Source organism: Plectropomus leopardus, chromosome 16, assembly GCF_008729295.1.
Source record: "Plectropomus leopardus isolate mb chromosome 16, YSFRI_Pleo_2.0, whole genome shotgun sequence".
Lineage (NCBI taxonomy): Eukaryota > Metazoa > Chordata > Actinopteri > Perciformes > Serranidae > Plectropomus > Plectropomus leopardus.
This window is the reverse complement of record NC_056478.1, coordinates 13,522,809-13,542,493: the sequence shown is the minus strand read 5'-3', so window position 1 is coordinate 13,542,493 and position 19,685 is coordinate 13,522,809. Positions and strand designations below refer to the sequence as shown.

At 39.5% G+C, this 19,685-nt stretch overlaps 1 protein-coding gene across 1 annotated transcript in view; it reads left to right on the top strand.

Moving 5' to 3' along the window:
• grm1a (glutamate receptor, metabotropic 1a) overlaps positions 1 to 19,685 on the top strand; it is a 45,225-nt gene that overhangs the window by 7,804 nt on the left and 17,736 nt on the right. The window contains 1 exon segment of the mRNA XM_042503700.1: positions 43 to 292. Coding sequence (XP_042359634.1) covers positions 43 to 292 — 250 coding nt within the window.

Here is a 19,685-nt window from a genome sequence, read left to right as displayed (position 1 = left end):
AATACTATTTTAATAACAGTCTATTTTCTTTGTCACTTATAGGAAATTATGGGGAGAGTGGCATGGAGGCCTTCAAGGAGCTGGCCTCTCAGGAAGGCTTATGCATTGCCCACTCGGACAAGATCTACAGTAATGCGGGGGAGAAGCACTTTGATCGCCTTTTGAGGAAACTACGGGAACGTCTACCTAAAGCTCGTGTGGTAGTGTGTTTCTGCGAGGGCATGACTGTCCGAGGTCTCCTGATGGCCATGAGGAGACTGGGGGTGTTCGGAGAGTTCCTCCTCATTGGCAGGTATGGATGTGTTATTGTTTTTTATTATGAATGCTTAAGTTTTTTAAAAAATTCGAGAGAATCTCTGTGGATGGTTAGAAATCGGTTAACAGGCTGGAAGGCTGCAAGATGCCTTGTTGTCTTCCTGATGTGCATGTCACCAAGGCAACCGAGAAGAATTAGACCGCATACCAATAGCGCTGAATAGAAATGTTCTCCAGCAATGAATAATTGGTATTTCTGTCACAGACACAAAACAAGAGAGGGGAAACAATGCCTGTAGTCCATTCTCTCCCGTTTGGGATGTTTGTTTTTTCAAGGCAGTGGCAGTTATTTGGCTTTTAGCAATCAAAGAGAAGCACGCACACATCTGTTTGAATCTATATTGAATCAACCTGAATTGTAGAAATCTTTACTTTTTGTGATAATACCTCCTCTCTGGATATTCCGTCCATCTTTTTCTCCACGTTTTCCTCCACCTCTCTTTCTCTGTTAGTCAATGTTGAGTGACAGAGAATCTTAGTCATTACAAAAGGGCAAGTTGTCTCACACACTTATACAGCGACACATTACACCATGAAATAACCCTCAAGGAACATTCACACTTGTCAGTAAAAGCCACAGCAGTCTTGATGCTTCTTTTCAGTTCATTTATGCTATATTTTTACCCATCATTTCAACAAAGGAGGATGTTTTGGCGGCGGCTTGTGGCTGGGCAGTTGTCAGACATATGTTACAGTAGGAGGACATTAATAAGACAGCTAAGGATGACCGAGGCTTGTATCCAAGCTAAGTGGTACTCGTTGGGAGATTTGTCAAATGCTGCATGAGTGCAATTCTGAGCCATCATCCTCTCACAGAAAGAACCTGGGAGATAAAATACAGAACAGGAGCTTCCATCTTTACTGTGTGTTCACTCATGTTGAATTGTACAAATTCTGTCTGTCAACAGAGTTACAAAGACAAAGTGGTTGTGTTGCTCTGTGTGGGTTCTGGTTGGTAAAAAGATTGATGTCTTTTCCTCTTTAGTGGATTTCCAACAAGTTCTCATCCCAACTCTTCACATGGTATAGTTTTGTCAATGGACTTTCCCCATCTACATATTACAAGTTAGGTATCCATCTGTGTCTGTTGTTTATGTTCTGAGATGCTGTTACCGGGATGTCACCACCATTATGCAGACAAATGCACATTGTAGGATGTGTGGCATGTGGTTGTGTTGAGGCAACAACAGCAAATGCAACAACAGCACGGACAGTTAGGTGTAGACGACAAAATCACTCATGGTTAGGTTTATGGCAAAGAGGCACATGGTAAGGTGTACAAAAAAACATCAGACTAATTTGGATCAGTGTTTTAGTACTGCTTAGGGGAGACGGACAGTCGGCCAATTAGCAGCAGCACGTCAATGCAACACATTGCAACTTAAGGAGCTGAAATTATTGCATTCACTTGGGTGTTGTGTTCCCATCAATGCCAATTTGAGCCGGAGGTGATAAATACCCCTGACTACTACAGAGGAGCAGGTTTTTTGTGCAGTGGGAATGAAGCTATAGCATTAAACCACAGCTGAACATAGTCCCCAATAACTACACTATTTCACCTGCTCTGTCTTACACTTGCAAAAAAGCAGAAACCACATATTTGTGACGAGTCTTTGAAGATTTTCAACTTTATAATGAACTAGTAGGCTTCAAGCTGAGAGCCACAGGGAGTAAAGTGAAGTCAGAAAGCACTGAGATGCTGATTAACACATTTTTGGTTTTCGTGTTTACGTGGGATTTATTGACAGTAAAAAAAATGCAGAAACAAGAATCTTATTGAATAGCTACAGTATCTAATAGAGATAAAATTAGAATTTCTTGTTACAACTGGTTAATTTCCTTGTATGTACTTACCACATACATAAGACTCTCCAGTCTAGTACACACTTCTCTATTGGCAGCCACAGAGGGATTTGTTTCTTGTCCTTGCCATCATCCTTGAGGAAGCATTTCCTATTTCCTATAATATCTCCCAGTGGTAGAAATGAAAAGGAGACGAGTGCAGCTCTTACCAGCCTCTGTTTATGTGTTATATTCAAAGCATACATGCATATTTAAGTCTTTGGCAGGGGAAGGCACTCTTTCTTTTCAGATGCTGAACATGCCTTTTAAATTATCCATTATAATGACACTCTAGGGTTACATTTCTTCCCATATCTCTCCTTTTCTTTTTCCTCCATAGGAGATGGGAAAGTGGGTCTTTTTTTAGCTTTTGTGGAAGTCTCCATGGGCGGAAGAAATGCTTCTGGGTCAGAGAGAGAGAAGGAGATAGAGAGACAGAGTGTGTAAAAATGACAGAGGAAGTCTGGGCCAGCACAGATGCCAAGCCATGTGTGTGTTTCCCGGGATGTAGTGCAGAACTGAATGAAGCTGTCAGACAGGTATTATCTCATCAAAGTGGAGTTTTTTTTCCTTAATTCATGCTTTCACCTTTAAAGAAGCCTCTTTCATGAAATGTGTGTTTGTGTGCACAGAGAGCTATAGCAAGTTGGAAGGATGTAAGACACACAAAGACAAACAAAGAGTGAATGAAACAAAGTGACAGCGAGAAGAGTACAGACAGACTAATCTGTCGGTCTCACATTGAACATCTAATGGACTGGCTTCTTGGGCTCTCTTTTATTACTGCAAATGTTTTGTCTTTTACTCTGCTGATTCTGTTGCTGACATAAATCTAATTGCATTAAAACTTGTGATTTAGCAAAAAAAATGGTGCAGTGGGCAGAAGTAAAAAAAAAAATTGCAAATGAAGTCTTATGCACTTTTTTGACTTTCAAAGGAGCTGTGTATGACATTCAGAGCATAGCTTTCTATAGCCCCTTTTACACTGCCTGTCCAAGGTGGGAATATTGTGCTGTTATGCAGCCCTGCTGTTTTGTGTATAAGGTATGATTGCGGAATGAGGGGGCAGAGTTGTTTCCCCCTTAAGCCAGCATAGAAGTTAGAAACAATGCAGAATCAAGGTCTGTACAAAAGGAACAACCAGCAGGACAGGATTACGAACAGGACAGGCATGACATTTAACAACGTTTTACATGTGCATCCCACTGCAAGGGATTTAAAAAGAAGCTTGCAGCAATTAGCAGCTAACTCCAAGAAGAAGAACAGTGGCTGTAAATGTCTGCACGTTAGGAAAACAATGAGGTTCAGGAGCTCCTTACCCTCTGAGCAGAGAATAAGATCAGCCGCTAAATAACAGGGAATGATTGGTATTAACAAGTTATGTCATTGTTATTGTTTAGAAAGGACAGCCGAAACATGTGTTATATGTCACAACTGAGGCCGTTGCTTTTGTGTGAGACATCATGCCGCCACAACTCTTTTGCTTCTGTGATGCCAGCATGCTATCTAAAATCACACATGGGAGGAGTCTAATGCTGCTAACATTTGGTTCTGTATAAAAATGCAAAGGAGGCATAAAGAGGGGACTTCGTAGTGATCCTATGGCATGATCTCTTTGTGAATAGGGCTTATATATTTACCTAGAAAATAGTGGTTGGCTGCTATATTAATGCTCTAAATTTTATGTACAGAACCTATAAGTTGATATAATCAATAGTTTTCTATAAACAATGCATCACATGACTATATGAAAAAGGGTTCACTCATAGTGATGAATCCACAGAGCACCAAAACTCACCAAACTCTGCAGTCTCTCTCAGCTCTACAAAGCATTTTAATGTCCTTCAGCTCACTGTTTTGGTTTGCTCTCACGGCTCTCGTCTGTCAGTGTTGTTTGCAAACACAGCTTGCAACAGTATTCAGTGGAAATTTGCCAGCAGACACAGTTAGTGGCTAGCTGGTTGGGGCATTGCTCTTCGCTGGCATTGTTGGGTAGCATATTTAACATATTTACCATATCAACTTATGTCAATGTTGTGTTTATACCTTGTTTCCACTGCTGTAGAGTGGCTGAAAACTCTGTTAATACAGGTTTAAACAATCAACTGCTGCCTGCGGCTTGCAGATTCAATTAAACCAAGAGACATACATATGTAATGGTAATAACATCATTTCTGTTACTTAAAGCACTACAATTTCACACCAGTGTACTGTCTGGCATTACATCTGAATACAATAGGTATTTAGGAAGTGTCTTAATAGATGCTTGATATGTTGTTACATACAATACAAGTTGACGACAGAACTCATGGAAGTTAAAAGTTAATATTCTGACCTGATGAAAGTCAGAAACAGCTTTAAAATGAACAAGGCTCAAACTTTGCCAGAACAAGCAAAATGTGCCAGGAACAGGGCGCATTATGAGTCCAAGTTTCTTTTTAATCATGCAGGCACTTTTGCAGTCAGGGCTTACAAAAATGTTTTTTCATGTAGAAAATTAAACCTTCAATTAAAGCATCCCCATCAGGCCAATCAGCAAGATAGTTTCAATGCCAAAGCACCACACCAAAATGGGACACACTTCATTACAGTTAACCAGCTGTGTTTGCAACATTTCATTTGAGGATGGAATTAAAATTATTGCACTTAGAATAGTGAGTGTAATCTTTAAGAATAACAACTTGAGGGCAGCAGGTGCCTTCAAGATGAGTGAGATGGTGAGACAGTTATTGGCATGTCCTTGACCTCATTCTTCTCCCAATTTTATTGCACTCGGCACAAACAAACAGATCCAGATAAGAGATGGTGTACCAGGCATTATAAAGATTTGGAAAATCCAAGAGCAGGCAGCCCTCTGAGCGACAGACATGATTTATACAGTGTCTCCTTTAGCCCTGTTACAGACCAGGATTTATCGGCTACATAGAGCTGGATTTTAGACCATATTTAAAAGAAAAACATTAGATATATTGAAAGTATACAAAAGCCGGTAAATAATTCTAAAAAGTACAGCACACCCCTGTGTTTACATTATGAATGTTTATTTTTTGTCATATAAACAAATTCTGTTTGCTGTTTCTTCTCTAAGTAGAAGGCTAAGACTAGATGACGACTAAACTTTCACTTTTCAACTTTGAATAACTGAAATCTAAACATCTAAAGAAAAATAACTGTATAACAGACATTTATTAAGCGTCTTTTCAACATTGCTCAGTGGGAGTGTTGTGGTGTATGTAGAGAAAATTGCAGAATACCGCTGAAGCAGATAAAAACACTATACAGCAGAGGCTACATAAACTAAAAGTAGACAGGCAGAGTGTTTTGAATCTGAGAGCTTTTGTTTTAGCTGCTCAGCTGACGTGCTCTTCAGACGAGGGCCAGGTGTGGCAGCATGCTCAACCCACTTTGTCCCTGACCTGCAGACTCTACTCTGCAACACTTCAACACTTTCCATCCACTCCGCTCTGCTGCTGTCAGTCAACAGCACTCTTGTCTTTCTCTCTCTGTGATGCCAATCACGATTTTGCCAATCAGCTGCCTTCATTACTCAGCACAGGCAACAGACAACATTTATTGCATGCATACACTCTGGCACACAGATACAGACGCTCGTTCCCGACATAGATTATCCACTTCATTTCAATCAAAAAGACATTGATGTCTGTCTTCTTGGTTTGTTCAAGTACATTTCAGAGTGAGTCTATTAAATGAGAAACACGTTCGGCTCTGATGGAGAAAAGCAGGAAGCGCAGGGAGTGTTTTGATATAACCTCAGTTAATCTTTTAGAATAGAAACGATTGTGTGGCTGAGCTGGAAGCCGGTTGGTGAGCAGATTAGAAGAGTCAGTCAGTTCTGCAAGACTGGTTGAAGAAAGATAGGAGTAGACTTTGGTTTCTTTGACTGCGGAGTCCTGCTGCTCTGTCCACAAATTAAAGCGAAGACCTCACCATGAAAGATGTAATACAGACAGATGTAATGAAAGACCGAGACAGAGACAGAGAAAGATGAAGGTTGAGACAGAGAGCGGAGGGGTAGAGATAAGAATGCTAAGCACGGTTGGGAGTAGATCGTGAGTTTATTATCACTGATCTGGTAAAAAAAAAACAACAACAATGTTTTAGTTTTAAATTTTTCGGATAATTTGATGGAGGCTGTTCATCTAAATAGATGAAAAATGTTTTCCATTTCTTAGAGTCCTGATTTATAAAACAGGATCTCCTTGACCCTCGTCTTTCAGGAACAAAGGCAAAGTAGTGTGAGTATTGTGATGAGGCAACTAAATGCTTTATGCCAGTAGTGTGATGTTGTTATCAACACTACAATACCTCGTGGGGAGAATTTTGTGATGAATAGATGGGTCAGCAAAACATCTGATTTTTTTAATTTTCTTAACTTTCTTAAACTTCAATGCTCAGTGTGTAGGATTTAGAGGCATCTACTTGCAGAAATACAGTATTTGTGATTATGTTTTCATTCATTATGTTTTCAGGAAAAAAATCATTGTCCAATCTATATTTCATAGTTTCAACAGCGCTGTGGTTAACATGTAGTTATGTTTATGCACAAAAAACACTTAGTTGTGGTCAGAAAAAGATTATGTTTTGCCTACAATACCTGATTTCAGTGGCATAATTGCTGCTGAATGTGATGGTTTGCTAAAAAAGCAACCTGTGTTGTTGTTGTTTGCTTGTTCTTGAACAGTGGTGCAGTTTGGCAGCTGTCACACCCAGGCATCACGCCATCCACCATCCCCTCCACCTCCTGAAGATAAAGCTCATAGAAAGGCTGATATGATATGTATGAAACGTGCAAATTAATGTATCCCATTTTTGAACACATATACAATAGCAACATTTTCTTCTGGCAACTAAACTGCTGTGTGTAATGTAAGAGGTGTCATTTGTATGCCTGACACAAACTAACTTCATTTCCAGCCCTGTTTGCTTTTAACAAAAAAGCCAGAGTGTCAAAAGAACCAGCTATTTCCCTCTGGAGTTGGAAGAGACCATAAAAGAAAAAGAGAGAGTGTTGGACTTCCACTCATCCTTCACACGCATGCTAATGTTGTTCTGTGTCTGCTGGGTGTGTGCATAGCCAACAGTTTGCTGACAAGTTCATCATTTTAACTTCATAAGTTCATATAGAAAGTATCTTAAAACCTTCTAAAACCGCAACCAAAAGTGGTACTGACAAGTATTTTTCACCGTCGATGTCATCCTGTAAATAGGTGTTTCGATCAGAAAACCCTCATATCATCATTGTCGGACACTAACGTTGAATCTCCGCATTTTACTATTTTCATTTTTTTAAATGAATTAATAAATTAATTCTATTGGTCCCCCTCTATGTCTATCAGTAGATGTTACCATTTCTCAACTGATGAAATGTATTTCAAAAAGCTTGTGTAAATCTTCTATCTCCATTTGATCCTTTTAAAAACAATGTTTTTTCTCATTTCTGAAAAATAGCAGCTTTGCCCAACAGCAAGTTGTTTTTGATGGCTATGAAAAAATATATATTTTTTCATGTAGTTTGGAGACTTGCATAAAATGGATAATCTCATAAAAGCATTGTCACCAGGCTCAGAAAAGAGATGTCATCTAATGGAGCTTTTAATCGGAGTTGATGTGTTTTCACAGAGCATTTTCTTAAGAAAATGTACAAAGTTTTTCTTTACCTCTCATAAACTATCAAACCAACTTTTGCATATGACAGCTTCATAAAAAATAGACCTTGCCAAAATGAATTGCCACATCACACCTCAGTGTTTTTCCCTCAAAGCCTTTTTGAAGTTAATGTTTCTCCAGATGGGTTTAGGACAAAACTCAGAAATCAGTCTCACTGTAGGGAGGAACCATTTAAATGTCCCTCAGAGAGCAAGCAACTGTTACAGGTGTATGTAAAACACATTATGAGCTGAATATATGTATGAAAATATAATCATTGTTCCACTTTACTTTCAGAGCAGCCTTGTTCATCTTTTGAGTGCAGCCTCACGGCTTGTAGAGGGGAGGTACTTCCTATTAAGCTTCATGGAGGAGATCATGACATTAGTGCAGAACAGTGTGTGCCACATAGAGTGCACTTGATGCAGTACAATGGCCATAGACTCCATGCCTTTTATTTGACCACAGAGAGCAATACACACAATGACTCCCAAGAGATGGCTGCCCATATTATTACAGATCAGCCGCTACCATGTTGCTGTTAGTGAGCTGTGACCAGTGCTCACGTCTCTTTTTGCTGAAGCCTCAGTTATAGGTCATCAGCTGATTTACACAGACAAATGCCACTACAATTAATATTTTGAGATTTGCAGCAATTCTGTTTTAATGTGTTACATATGTGTATATTCAAAGAAGTTTATTTTCCTTTACCTTAGTCCAGTGTGTATGATTTAGGGGGATAAATTAGCAGAAATAGAATATAATAAAATAAATGTGTTTTCTTGAGTGTATAATTACCTAAAAGAAGGGCTCGTTCTGCTTTCGTTACCTCAGAATGAGCCATGTTCCCTCTTTTCCTCATCTTAACCATCAGTGCCAGCATGTGCATATCTGATGTCTCTGCATCAGTCGCCAAATGCTTTTGTTACCTAAACATAAGCACATGCAGCATCATGCCACCATTTGCATTTGCTGACATCACAGTAGCAGAAGTCCACTGAAAAAAGCAGCAGCGTGTGATACGCTGGGATGAGAACATGTTGAAGATTTACCGGGAACAAACCGACTCAATTTTTAAAACACCACACAAAGGCTTCCCACTTTATACATATGCAACTCATGAGAGATGACCATTGGAGGGGCAAGTGATTGTATCAGGGTGGCTGTGGCCCCCCACCTGGCCACCCAGTGAAAGCGCCCCGATCCAGGCACAATATATGCCCCTTTAAGATCTGTTAGGTACTTAGGAAACCTCCTTATAAAAGCAATGTATTTGTGTTTCACAACGCACTGTTCAACCACTCACATAGCAGAGGCACTTGTCAGGAGAAATGCACCTAGCAACAGCAAGCAGAAGCACACTGGGCACTGTAATCACGATTGGAAGTCTAGAGTATAGTCATTAAGAAGAACAAGCTCTCTCCCTGCCAGCCATTCAATGTGTACCATACCTATTTTGAAAATCACTGTGGCTTCTCTGACATTTCTGATGTCAAGTACATGTAACCCAGCTGCATGTAAAGCTGACATTTACAACTCTTTAGACGAAATACTCAAAAGAATGCACTGTGTTTTGCAAAAGCGCCACACACAATTACAGCTGATAAAAGAGCAGTGAAACTAGGATGATTCATGAACTGGATCTTCAAATAGTGAATGTGATGGAATATGTCTATGAGCTGACAGGAATGTATAGTACCCATGAAAATATTTGGCAGTGTGTGTTTTAACCGGGTTTCCCCGAGGCAGACACCATTAAACTCTCCACAGTAAATCTCTGAATCCTGGCTGAATTTCTACCCACTCAGTTATATAGAAAAAAATTGCCATGAAATAGTTTTGTCAGCTAGATATATATCTACTGTACAGTGTCTTTTGTTATCGTTCGCTTTCCGCCTGTTCCCCAGCACTGAGCCTAGTTTCTGAATGGCAGCACGGAGTGAACCCACCTACCCATTTGCCCGCCTGCTCGCTCTCTTGCAATTAGCAGCATTCGTTTTCTCTCTCCATCTAATGCAGCTTGAATGCTGTTATTACTAAACATAATTTGCATAAGCTGCTTTTCCACATGTAACGCTCATTTCTGCCCCTGTCTTACACACACAGTTTTGGTCCGGGTCCCATTTTGAATGCTACCTTCTTTTTTTTTTCTTTTTTTCAATTTAGCAAAAATTGACAATGAGACAATAATGTGAATGCTCTGTCGCTGTAATGGCTTGGCTCAAGTCATTGGCAGGTTATGACTTCATCTTTTGAGACTGCGCTGAGGTGCAAAGAAAGCCGTGATCCCATATTATGTGTGTGTTGTGTGTCTTGTCTCGTATTTCTGCATTTGGCTGTCCTGTTCAATTCCCAACATGGAGACGCAGGTTTTGCTCTGAGCTTGAATAAATGAAACGGTTAGGGTGCCAGAGAGAGCGAGGAGTTGTGGCGCAACACATTTAGCTGTCTTTTTCCTGTCATCTCTTAAGACTTTCATCTCCTACCCATCTCAGGAAGGGGAGCGCGGAGGATGTGGAGTTCTGCCTATTGACTTGCGAGTAATTTGGCAAAAAGCGGGGCATGAGCAAATAGAGACCTTCTCTTTGGCAACAGCAGTGGCAACAACGCCAAAATAAATGAGTGTCTTTCTCATCCAGAATTGTAGATGTACAAGGGGTTAAGGCTGAATTTTTGTTGCTGGGCTTTGGTTTAATCCATCCTTCATAAATCCTTCTGATTCAGAGACACATTCAGATTTATGAAAACTGTTTGGATAACTAGATTTAGGAAATTTAAAATGGCAGAAAATGATTTCCATTTTGTGATTTGGTGGATATTTAAAGATAAAACACCAGCCCTCTATACACAGAGATAGTGCTTTATAGGCCTGTAAAATGTCCCTTCTTTATGCCTTCTTCTATTTTTTTTATTTATTGTTTTTGTCTTTTTTGCCTTAAAAGGAGATAGGACAGCTTTAGGATGAAAGGGGGAAGAGAGAGGGGATGACATGCAACAAAGGGCTGAGGCCAGAATCAAACCCACAGTGGCTGCTGGGATAACATAGCCTCTCTACACGGGGTACCGGATTGCATAGATGCAGATTTTGGGGTTCTCAGTATTTAGAATGTGTGCATTTCTCCCCTCAAAAAACACCTTGAAATGACTTTTATATTGACAACAAGACATTATCACCAAATATGTATGCACAAATTGGTGCATAAATATTCACCAAAACGCAACAAATTTAGTTTTCAATGCTCAAAATTTTGTTGCAGAGAACCCCCAAACCCCCAGTTTCATACGTGCCCTCTCCCCACCATGTTTAAACCAAACCTACACCCTCAGCTGATAGCTTTTGTGCTGTGTTTAGCCTAAAATCACAGGTGGGTTTTTCTGATCATCTACAGTTCCTCTCTTTTCCCTTTCAGGATTATCTTGTGTGTGCCATGATCCCCAAGACCGTCAGTGTGTTGCTCTCTCTGGCTCGGCTCACTCTCCAGAAACATCTCTCTTTCTTTAGGCTTCCAGCGAGAGCACAATAGCGATAGATGCATTAGTTATGAATGTAAAGACTCAGAGAGCAAGAGAGAAAGTGTGGTAGGAGGTGGAGGGGGATGCGCTGGGACTGAGACAAAAAAGCAGAGGAGGAGTGCAGAGCCTCCATCTTTACGTTTTTCTCTCTGTGAGACATGATTCTGTCCTTTTGACCCTTTGCACTAAAGCAATCTTCATGCAAGTTTAGTGAGAGTTTACTGGGGCACGTCACGCAGGAATCAAGCTCAATATAATTTTTGTTAACAGGGATTTACTGTACTGCTGGAAGTAAAGGACTTGTGTGCAGCTTGTGGTACAGTCACCATGGAGATTTTGTTTGGGCTTATGACGGGGTTGGTGTGATCGTCTCACTGCAGATCTGTCATTCAGTCTGTCAGCAGGGCTCCAAACACAATAGTCTCTTCTTGGGAAATATGGCTGACATCTGAAAAATTCCTCCCAGCAACAACAGCAACAAAGATTGTAATTATAAGATAAGCAGCCACTGTCTACATTCATTCAGTAATGGAGCCCTGCTTGCGTTACTTGCACACACATGTGGCTCTGGAAACTATATTCAAGTTGAGTCTGGGCTCGTGATTGCATCTGTTTGTGTTCCAGTGAGCAAGGGAGCACAATGAGCTGCATCTGAATATTTATAACACGCCTCTGATGTTAATTGAAAGCAGCCACACATTGTCAAGGACATCTCTCTCTTTCCAATTGATGCCTTGTGTTCCCTTGTGTGAGGGGATGGGTGAATGACATTGGAGTGATCAAAAATAGCACACTGGCTTTGCATCTGGACATAGTTGTCACATCCTGATTTGCAGAAAATTAAAATGCTTTCTTGTTCAGACAGCTAATATTGGAGCAGCGTGTGTGAATATCCCATGTAAACACAGAGAGAATAGTGAATGAAGGTGCGCAAAACTTGAACCACAAACACTCGGAAAACAACAAATCAGTCATAATCTGAAACAATAGAACACTGCAATTAAAACAATAGTGATTGAAAGAGGATTTCTTCCTTTTTTCAGTTTTACATTATTCTAAATTGAATAACCACAGGTGTTGGACAGATGGCCAGAGAAAACAAGCATTATCTTGTGGTGCTAATATAATATGTAAAATAATGATAGTGTGCACGTCAAACTACAGTTGGAGCAGCATGCAAGGACCCTGAATTTTACAAGCTTCCAAAAATTTGATGATGCATCAAGTACTCATCTGGATGCCAGTATTTGTTCAACATATAGAGTACTTGTCAACACCCCTATTGCATGTGAACATAACTTTTAATTTCATTTTACTATTTAAAATGGGTAAAATCTTATTTTATTGTAGAGCTTGTTTTATTGTCGTGTTGTATTACTTCTTTCAGTGCCACCTTGCAACAGTCCTAACTGTTAGCATCATATGACTAACGTTACCTAACAGTCATTAGCAGGTTAAAAGACAGAGTTGAGCTGTTTAAGTGTCAGTTTGAGTTGTTTTGAGACCATTAAACAGTTCGGTGTGGGATGTTAGCAGCTGCTGTTGTGTTAGCTCGTGCTAACCGGCAAATGGTGAACTGACTTGGACGAGAGCAGCTCGGAGACAGTCCTTCAGTGCTGTGTTTAACCTATAACATAACGTTAATGGCAGAAACAGAACGTTTGCAGATTTTCTCATGTTAACTTTCAGTTTAGGCTAACTGAGGCCTGGTTGCTCAATATGCGAATTTTAAAATGCACTTGATTTATGTTGTCATATATTGTCAGCCGAGTTACATTCCTGTTCTGACATTAGATGTTGGGGTGTTTTTTCGCGAGTACTTGAGTAGTTTCATGCATGTACTTGAATATGGGGGTTAAATGTTTTGATGGCTGGTATTGTTTTCAAGTTGTGAGTTTGCTTGTGTGTATTATCATGGTAAAATGTTGTTGTGTGCTTTGACACATATTTATATGTCTGTCTGTCTGTAGAGAGATTTTGTCGACATGATAGCTTTGCGAATGTGGAAAATGCAGTCCCGAAACTTTACAGATGTGTTGTTGAGATCAAAATGAAGGCTGACGTCAAAGACAGGTGTGTAAGTAGAGCATGAGGGTCAGGAGAGGGAAGGTAGGAAGTAGATAAGGGGCCAATGCCCACCTAATCTACGCTCCTGGCTCACATTCGTTTGAAGTCATGGATCACTGTATTGCGTCTGCAGTGATCCCATGGCAAGATGGTCTCTAGTTTAATCTGCTTTGTTCCGGCCTTGCAGGACAAAATGTTGTTCATTTTATATTATGTTTTTGGGAGCTTACAAAATTCAGAGAGCAGACTACAACAGCTTTTCATTTCTCATAACTCTCTAATATTTTACAGACTAAATGATTTTTTTATTACTCTAAAAACAAGACATATTTGTCAGTAAGAATTTGGATGTTAGTGAAACTTAAATGGATCACCAGTAGTTGTAATTATTGCAATAATGAGCAATCAAAATGCCAAGCATTTTAAAAATGTAGGAGGCCCTGAGCAGCAGCGTTCACACAAACCTTATGCAATGATTTTTCTATTAAACTGACCAACCGATAATAAGATCTTAATGCAGAGACTTTGTCATGGAGTTTAGAAGTGAACTGATGTCCCTTGGTGCTAAAAAGCAAAAAGGATTTTCTCCCAGCAGTGTTCCCTGTCAATGTAGAGGAGACTGATCTCCCAACTCAAACTAGGGCATGATGAATTAGTAAAAGCAGCTTGGATGGGCTTTTAAAGGCTCCCTGGCTCACCCAGGGTCCTCTGTGTCACCTCAAGAGAGTCATGCTGCCGCCGCCATCTAGCTAACAAGCCACCATCACTCCTGCTTTAACTGTGCGGAGTTGCAGAAATAAGAGAAATGGAGGAGAATGGCAGAGTGGGGAGGGAGAGTGATAACGGCAGAGAGAGTTTTGGAGATGGAGCATCAGTGCTCAGCTGTGGAGAGAAATCCCTGTATGAATATTTCTTCCACTGCCAGAGCAGTTTTAAATTAATTAAGAATGTGGTGGGATCTGCATAGAGATAAATGAATGTAGAACGGAAAACAAAAATCACACCTTAGAGCTGCTGTTGTGTGAAATTAAAGAAAGCAGTGGTGGAAAATAGCTAAACATTAACTTAAGTGCTGTAATTTAGTACAATATTCTGGCACTTTTTCTTTATAGAGTATTTTCATTTTATGCTCTTCTTATTTCTGTCCTGTTCCACTTTCATTTCTGAGGGAAATATTGTGTGTTTACTTCACAACATTTGACAGCTGTCCTCCTTCTTTTCATCTTTTAACATATGATACATTGTTGATCATACAACCAAACTGAATACAGTATTCATTGATAGTAATGGTGAAAATGGCCTCCGCCTGCTGTCTAAATGAGGCTTGCTTATAAAGTGTGCATCTCATTTGTCAGTCAACACAACACACTAAAATAATGCTGTACCTGTCTGCAAACTCTACGTTTCAAAAACACTGGGCAATTTATGGTTAGGTTTATTCACAAAAAACACTTAGTTGTGGTCACACAAAGGTCATGTTTTGGGTTAAAATACCCAGTTTGGGGGGCTTAGTCCTGGCACGAAAAGCAACGATACTCGGTAAACAAAAAAAATGCTTTTTCTGCCACTATCCCGGCAGGAATAGCAGTGTCGTCTAGGAAAAAAGAAAACGAAAAAAAGACAAATTAAAATGTGACGTAACTTAAGAAACATTGAGGATGGGTATGAAACATACAAATGTAATGAATTTGTGGTTTGCGGATAAGCGCTGGTCCTTGTGTGGTTGTAACTCCTCCTTGTGTAGTCATGGTGGTCCAAGTAATAAATGTGCATCAAATTTTGGTTGTGAGGAGTTCATGTTGAATTTTAATCTATTCAGATTCTTTTGAGTTAGTTGTAAGCCAATAGTTGCTGCCAGTTACACTAAAAAACATCTCAAATTTCACTGTTAAGTTGGACCACTTTTCTTAGCTGTCATTATTAACACCTCAGAATTTTCACAAATCCATTTTGTGACAAAAATCATCCTGGGAAACAGTGAAAATGAGTAACAACTCATTATTTTCAAAAGGATCTGTATTCAAAGCTTATGAAAGACATCAGAAGAGTTAAATAAGTTTTTAGCCTGAAACGTTAAGAGTGCTGATACCTCAACGCACCAATTATTAACCACCTCTGAAAATGAAATCTACAGACAGTGCGCCACAAAAAGAGACAAGGATTTAAATCCTGATTTTATTTTTAAGAACAATGTAATTCTAGTAATTAGCTGGTTTGTCGTTTTAGTGCTCTGTGATTGACAGTCAGATTAAAAGTTTTTCTATTAACTACCTGAACTTTTATTTCAACACTCGCGCACAGCAATTAGGAAACTCTTGACTCTCCTATCCTCCCTTTCCTCTTTTTAAAGTAACTCTTCCCATTCATCCTCCAGGGGAAACAGCGCATGTGATTAAATCTCTGCCCTGCCAATTAATTCATGGCTTCATAAATATACAAATGTGCTATCAAACTGGAACTAGATCATCCGGGAGAGTCGGGGGAGCTCTCACTCTACTCACTGTTGTATACTACTCTATAAATTATCCAGCTGTGTTCATGCTGTGCTCCTCTAAACAATGCTGCACATCATCAAGTCTCAGTAAATCATCAAAATACACACGTCCCATTATAAGCATGTGGCATCAGAGGAAGAGCATCCTGCTGACTTTACTTGCAGAGTTAAATACTGACTTAATTGGTTCATTTATTGTAGCTGGAAAGTTGAGGGTAAAAGAGGAATTACATTCAGTTTATACTGTCTATACTGATTATTATTTTGCAAAGTAACCTGGACTCTCAACGCCACCATTAATTTTTCAGTACCTACTGGCAGCCAAAGTTGGTGTCTTTGAACTATGAAAACATTTTTTTTGTTTAGTTTTTCATGTTTTTTGTTGTCAGATCAGATTGAGCAGGTGAATAGCTTTTGCAACGGTCATCTGAGGGCACTGATTTATATGCTGGAAGACTGTGACAAATGACCTATTTGTCTTTTAGGCATGATAGTTGTTGGATTAACCAAAAATATTTAAAGACTTAGTGTTTGGAATTTTGAAACTTTTCCTTATTGTTGCCAAAAGTAACAGTGTGTTGCCTTGTGTCATAGACCTCAGCCTTCTCACTTTACAGGAACAGTTTGACAGCAATGTCTCTTTCCAGAAATCATGACCCGGTTACTCAAGATAATCCACAGCACATGTGGTGAGCAATCTCATGTAGGAACTGGGTTTGTTTTTTGTTTTTTTTTATAACCGAACTACACCCACCAACTGTAGCACTGCACAAAAGAAAGTGTGCATCTACTGCTAGGTCATCTAGCACCACTGAACTAACATAAAAGCTCAGCCAAGGATGACATTTACATTTTCGTCTCCCACTGTCACAAGGACGAGCCCCTTGTCAACATGTAGATGCACACTTCCTTCTGCTCAAATATGCTAGGTGTAGTTCAATAAAAAGAAAATAATTCCTGGATGAAACTGCTCATATCAAGGTCTGTGAATTATCTTGAGTAGCCAGGTAATGTTTTCTGAATAGAAACATTGCTTTTGAATTTTTTAAATGGATTTTGGTACTTTAAGCACCACAAGTCGAATGCTGTCCAGTTCCATTATATTGGAGAGAGGACAGGCATCTCTATGGCTGATATCGCCAAGACTTGGCAACTCACAACAAAACAAACTAGATTTATTAATAGCACCATAGGTAAGAGGACAAATGTGTATTTTTGATTTGCGGGGGAACTGTCCATTTAAAAGTAATATAAAGAAATATTTATTGATTTTGATTTTATTAGAGGTCTGTTCTCTTTTATATTTCTGTCTTCCTTCAACAGCTTGACCTATACTGTCTTCACTACAACAACTGCAAAGCTAATAATATACTTGGAGAGCACTGACCCTTTAATCTGCTTAAACAGGTGTTCCTCTGGTAAATCTGACTCAGGTTATATAATAATGGGCCTTCCAATATGCACTGCGAAGCTGCGCAACATTGAGGTGACATTAAATCAGATTTTGTCCCATTAGGCATATCTCTGATGGCCCGAGAGTTTTGATGAGCTGTTTGGAGTTGTGCCAGACAGCGCGGTCCTGTGAGAGGAGAGTGAAAAGAGAGAATGTCATTTTACTTCATCACAAACTCCACTGTGAGAAACAGCCAAGCATGTCTTCAATGCCTCATGCATTATTCATGTTGAGTAGTGAACAGCACTTCTCCCTGCTTTTCTCTCTCTCGCTTTATCTAAAAATCGATCAGTTGTGTTAGAACAAATATGTTAAACACTGAGTTTTATTGAATAGACCATATGAAATGCAGTTACCCTGTCAGGTAAAGTACATGTATGATAAACTTGGAAGATGTATGCACACAAACCTATACAGTGGTGTTTGTGTGTGTGTGTGTCGCTATCTCTGCTGCATGTACTGAAAGAGAGCGGGGGGACAGAGACAATATTCACATTGAGCTAATTAAGAAAATGTGACTCGCAAGAATGAAATTCACGTGTTTCTGACTCTAAACTCAATTAGTTCAGTGAAAAGGATGACTCAGTTAAGTTTTTTCTTTTCAAATATACACATTTTAAGAGACACAACAGGCAGATGTCCTTACTCAAAGAGCGTATAGGTTCTGTTGTGATCTGGACCTTAACTGAATGACTTTTTCCTCTCACCATTACCCAACATTGTCTTTGTCTTTAAGTAGTAGTTGTACACAGTGGGAGTATTTTTTGTGTACATAGTTAATTTGAAAGGGACAATGCCAATCAGCATAGTACAACTTCCCCCTTTAACAAACAGGCTGTAGTAACTGATGTTTCACATAAAGAGACTATAGCTATTGCTAGTTTCCAACTCTCGTTCCAAGTACGGCTTTTAGTAAAGAAAAAGAAGAAAAAAAGCGAAAATATCAAGTCTACATACGATAAGGTAAAAAAAAAGACAAAAAGGTAAATGTTTACATCAAGATAACATAGAATTACAACATACAGTATCAGATATCAATGCTACATACATACATACCGTTACAACACTAAATTGAAATACATTATAAAATAGTTGCTCATATCTCTGATTTTTGCTTGAGTATGCATGTATAATTTAATAGATACTAGCTTGTCTTCCTGAAAACCATTTATTAAAAAAGAAGTCATCACATTTTCATCAGTTAGACTAAGCACACCTTTATCAACGTGAACTGCAAATCTGAATATTGATTTAAAATCTACTCTGTTACAAATGCATTTCTGCAAAGATGCAAAGCATGTACTCTCTTAGCTGCATCCCACATGCTACAACCATCCAGCTGGCTCTGGAACTGTGCAAAAAAGCCCCAAAAAAACCCACAATGTAGAGCCAAATTGCTATCATAAGAACAATAGAGACGAAAAGTTTGCATGGGTTGCATTAGTAGAATGAAGTGCTGCCCAAACCTTGTGCCCAGCTGTTTAAAGATCTTTGTCTTCAGTAGGAACCAGTGGCCTCAGTGCTAGGTGTCACAGTTATGGTAGTAAAGCCAGACAGAAATACTGACAGTACGCAAAATATGAAGCAGCACCAGCCATTAAATTTCGATGTGTAGGATTAGAGAGACGCATGTCAGTGTCAGCTTCAGCTTCAGCTTCAACAACTTCTGGGTGACATGGGATCTATTTTCAGAATAATTTTCATACTGGTTGTCTCTCTGCAGCCCAGTATATGTAGGATTCCATATGTCTTTTTGCTTGAGAGGGTATATACCAGCTTAATCACATTGAATTTAAAGTTTTCTCCTTTTCCTGACGGACGCTAATTGTAGACATAAAGGTCACAGACGTTGACCTGCACACACACAAGAACACACACACACGTCCTTATCCATCACCCAGAACATCCCATGTGTGCAAGGTAATTGGTTCCATGGTGAGTCATACCTAATTGGTGTCTAGCTGTCAATAGCACAGGTATTTCAAGGCAGTAGCCCGGAGCCCACATTAGAGACAGAGACACGGAATAAAATACAGCCAGAAACTCCACACCGACTTACACTTAGAGAAGGAGCAGAGCTCAGAGTGGTGCTGTTTGTTAATGTATTTCTCAGTTTCCCCTTCACTGGTGTTTTCCATTTCTCTTTCCACTGGCCAGCTGTGTGTCCAAATTGGCTTGGTAGGCTAGAAATTCTTGAACAGAGGGTTACACAAGCAAACAAACAAGCAAGCTGAAGGGATTGTGTAAAGCCTACAATTACAGTTGAGGCACTAATGGTGAGATTTCCATCCTCTTACATTGAGTATTGTTGTAGTGGACTTGAAATAAGTCTCC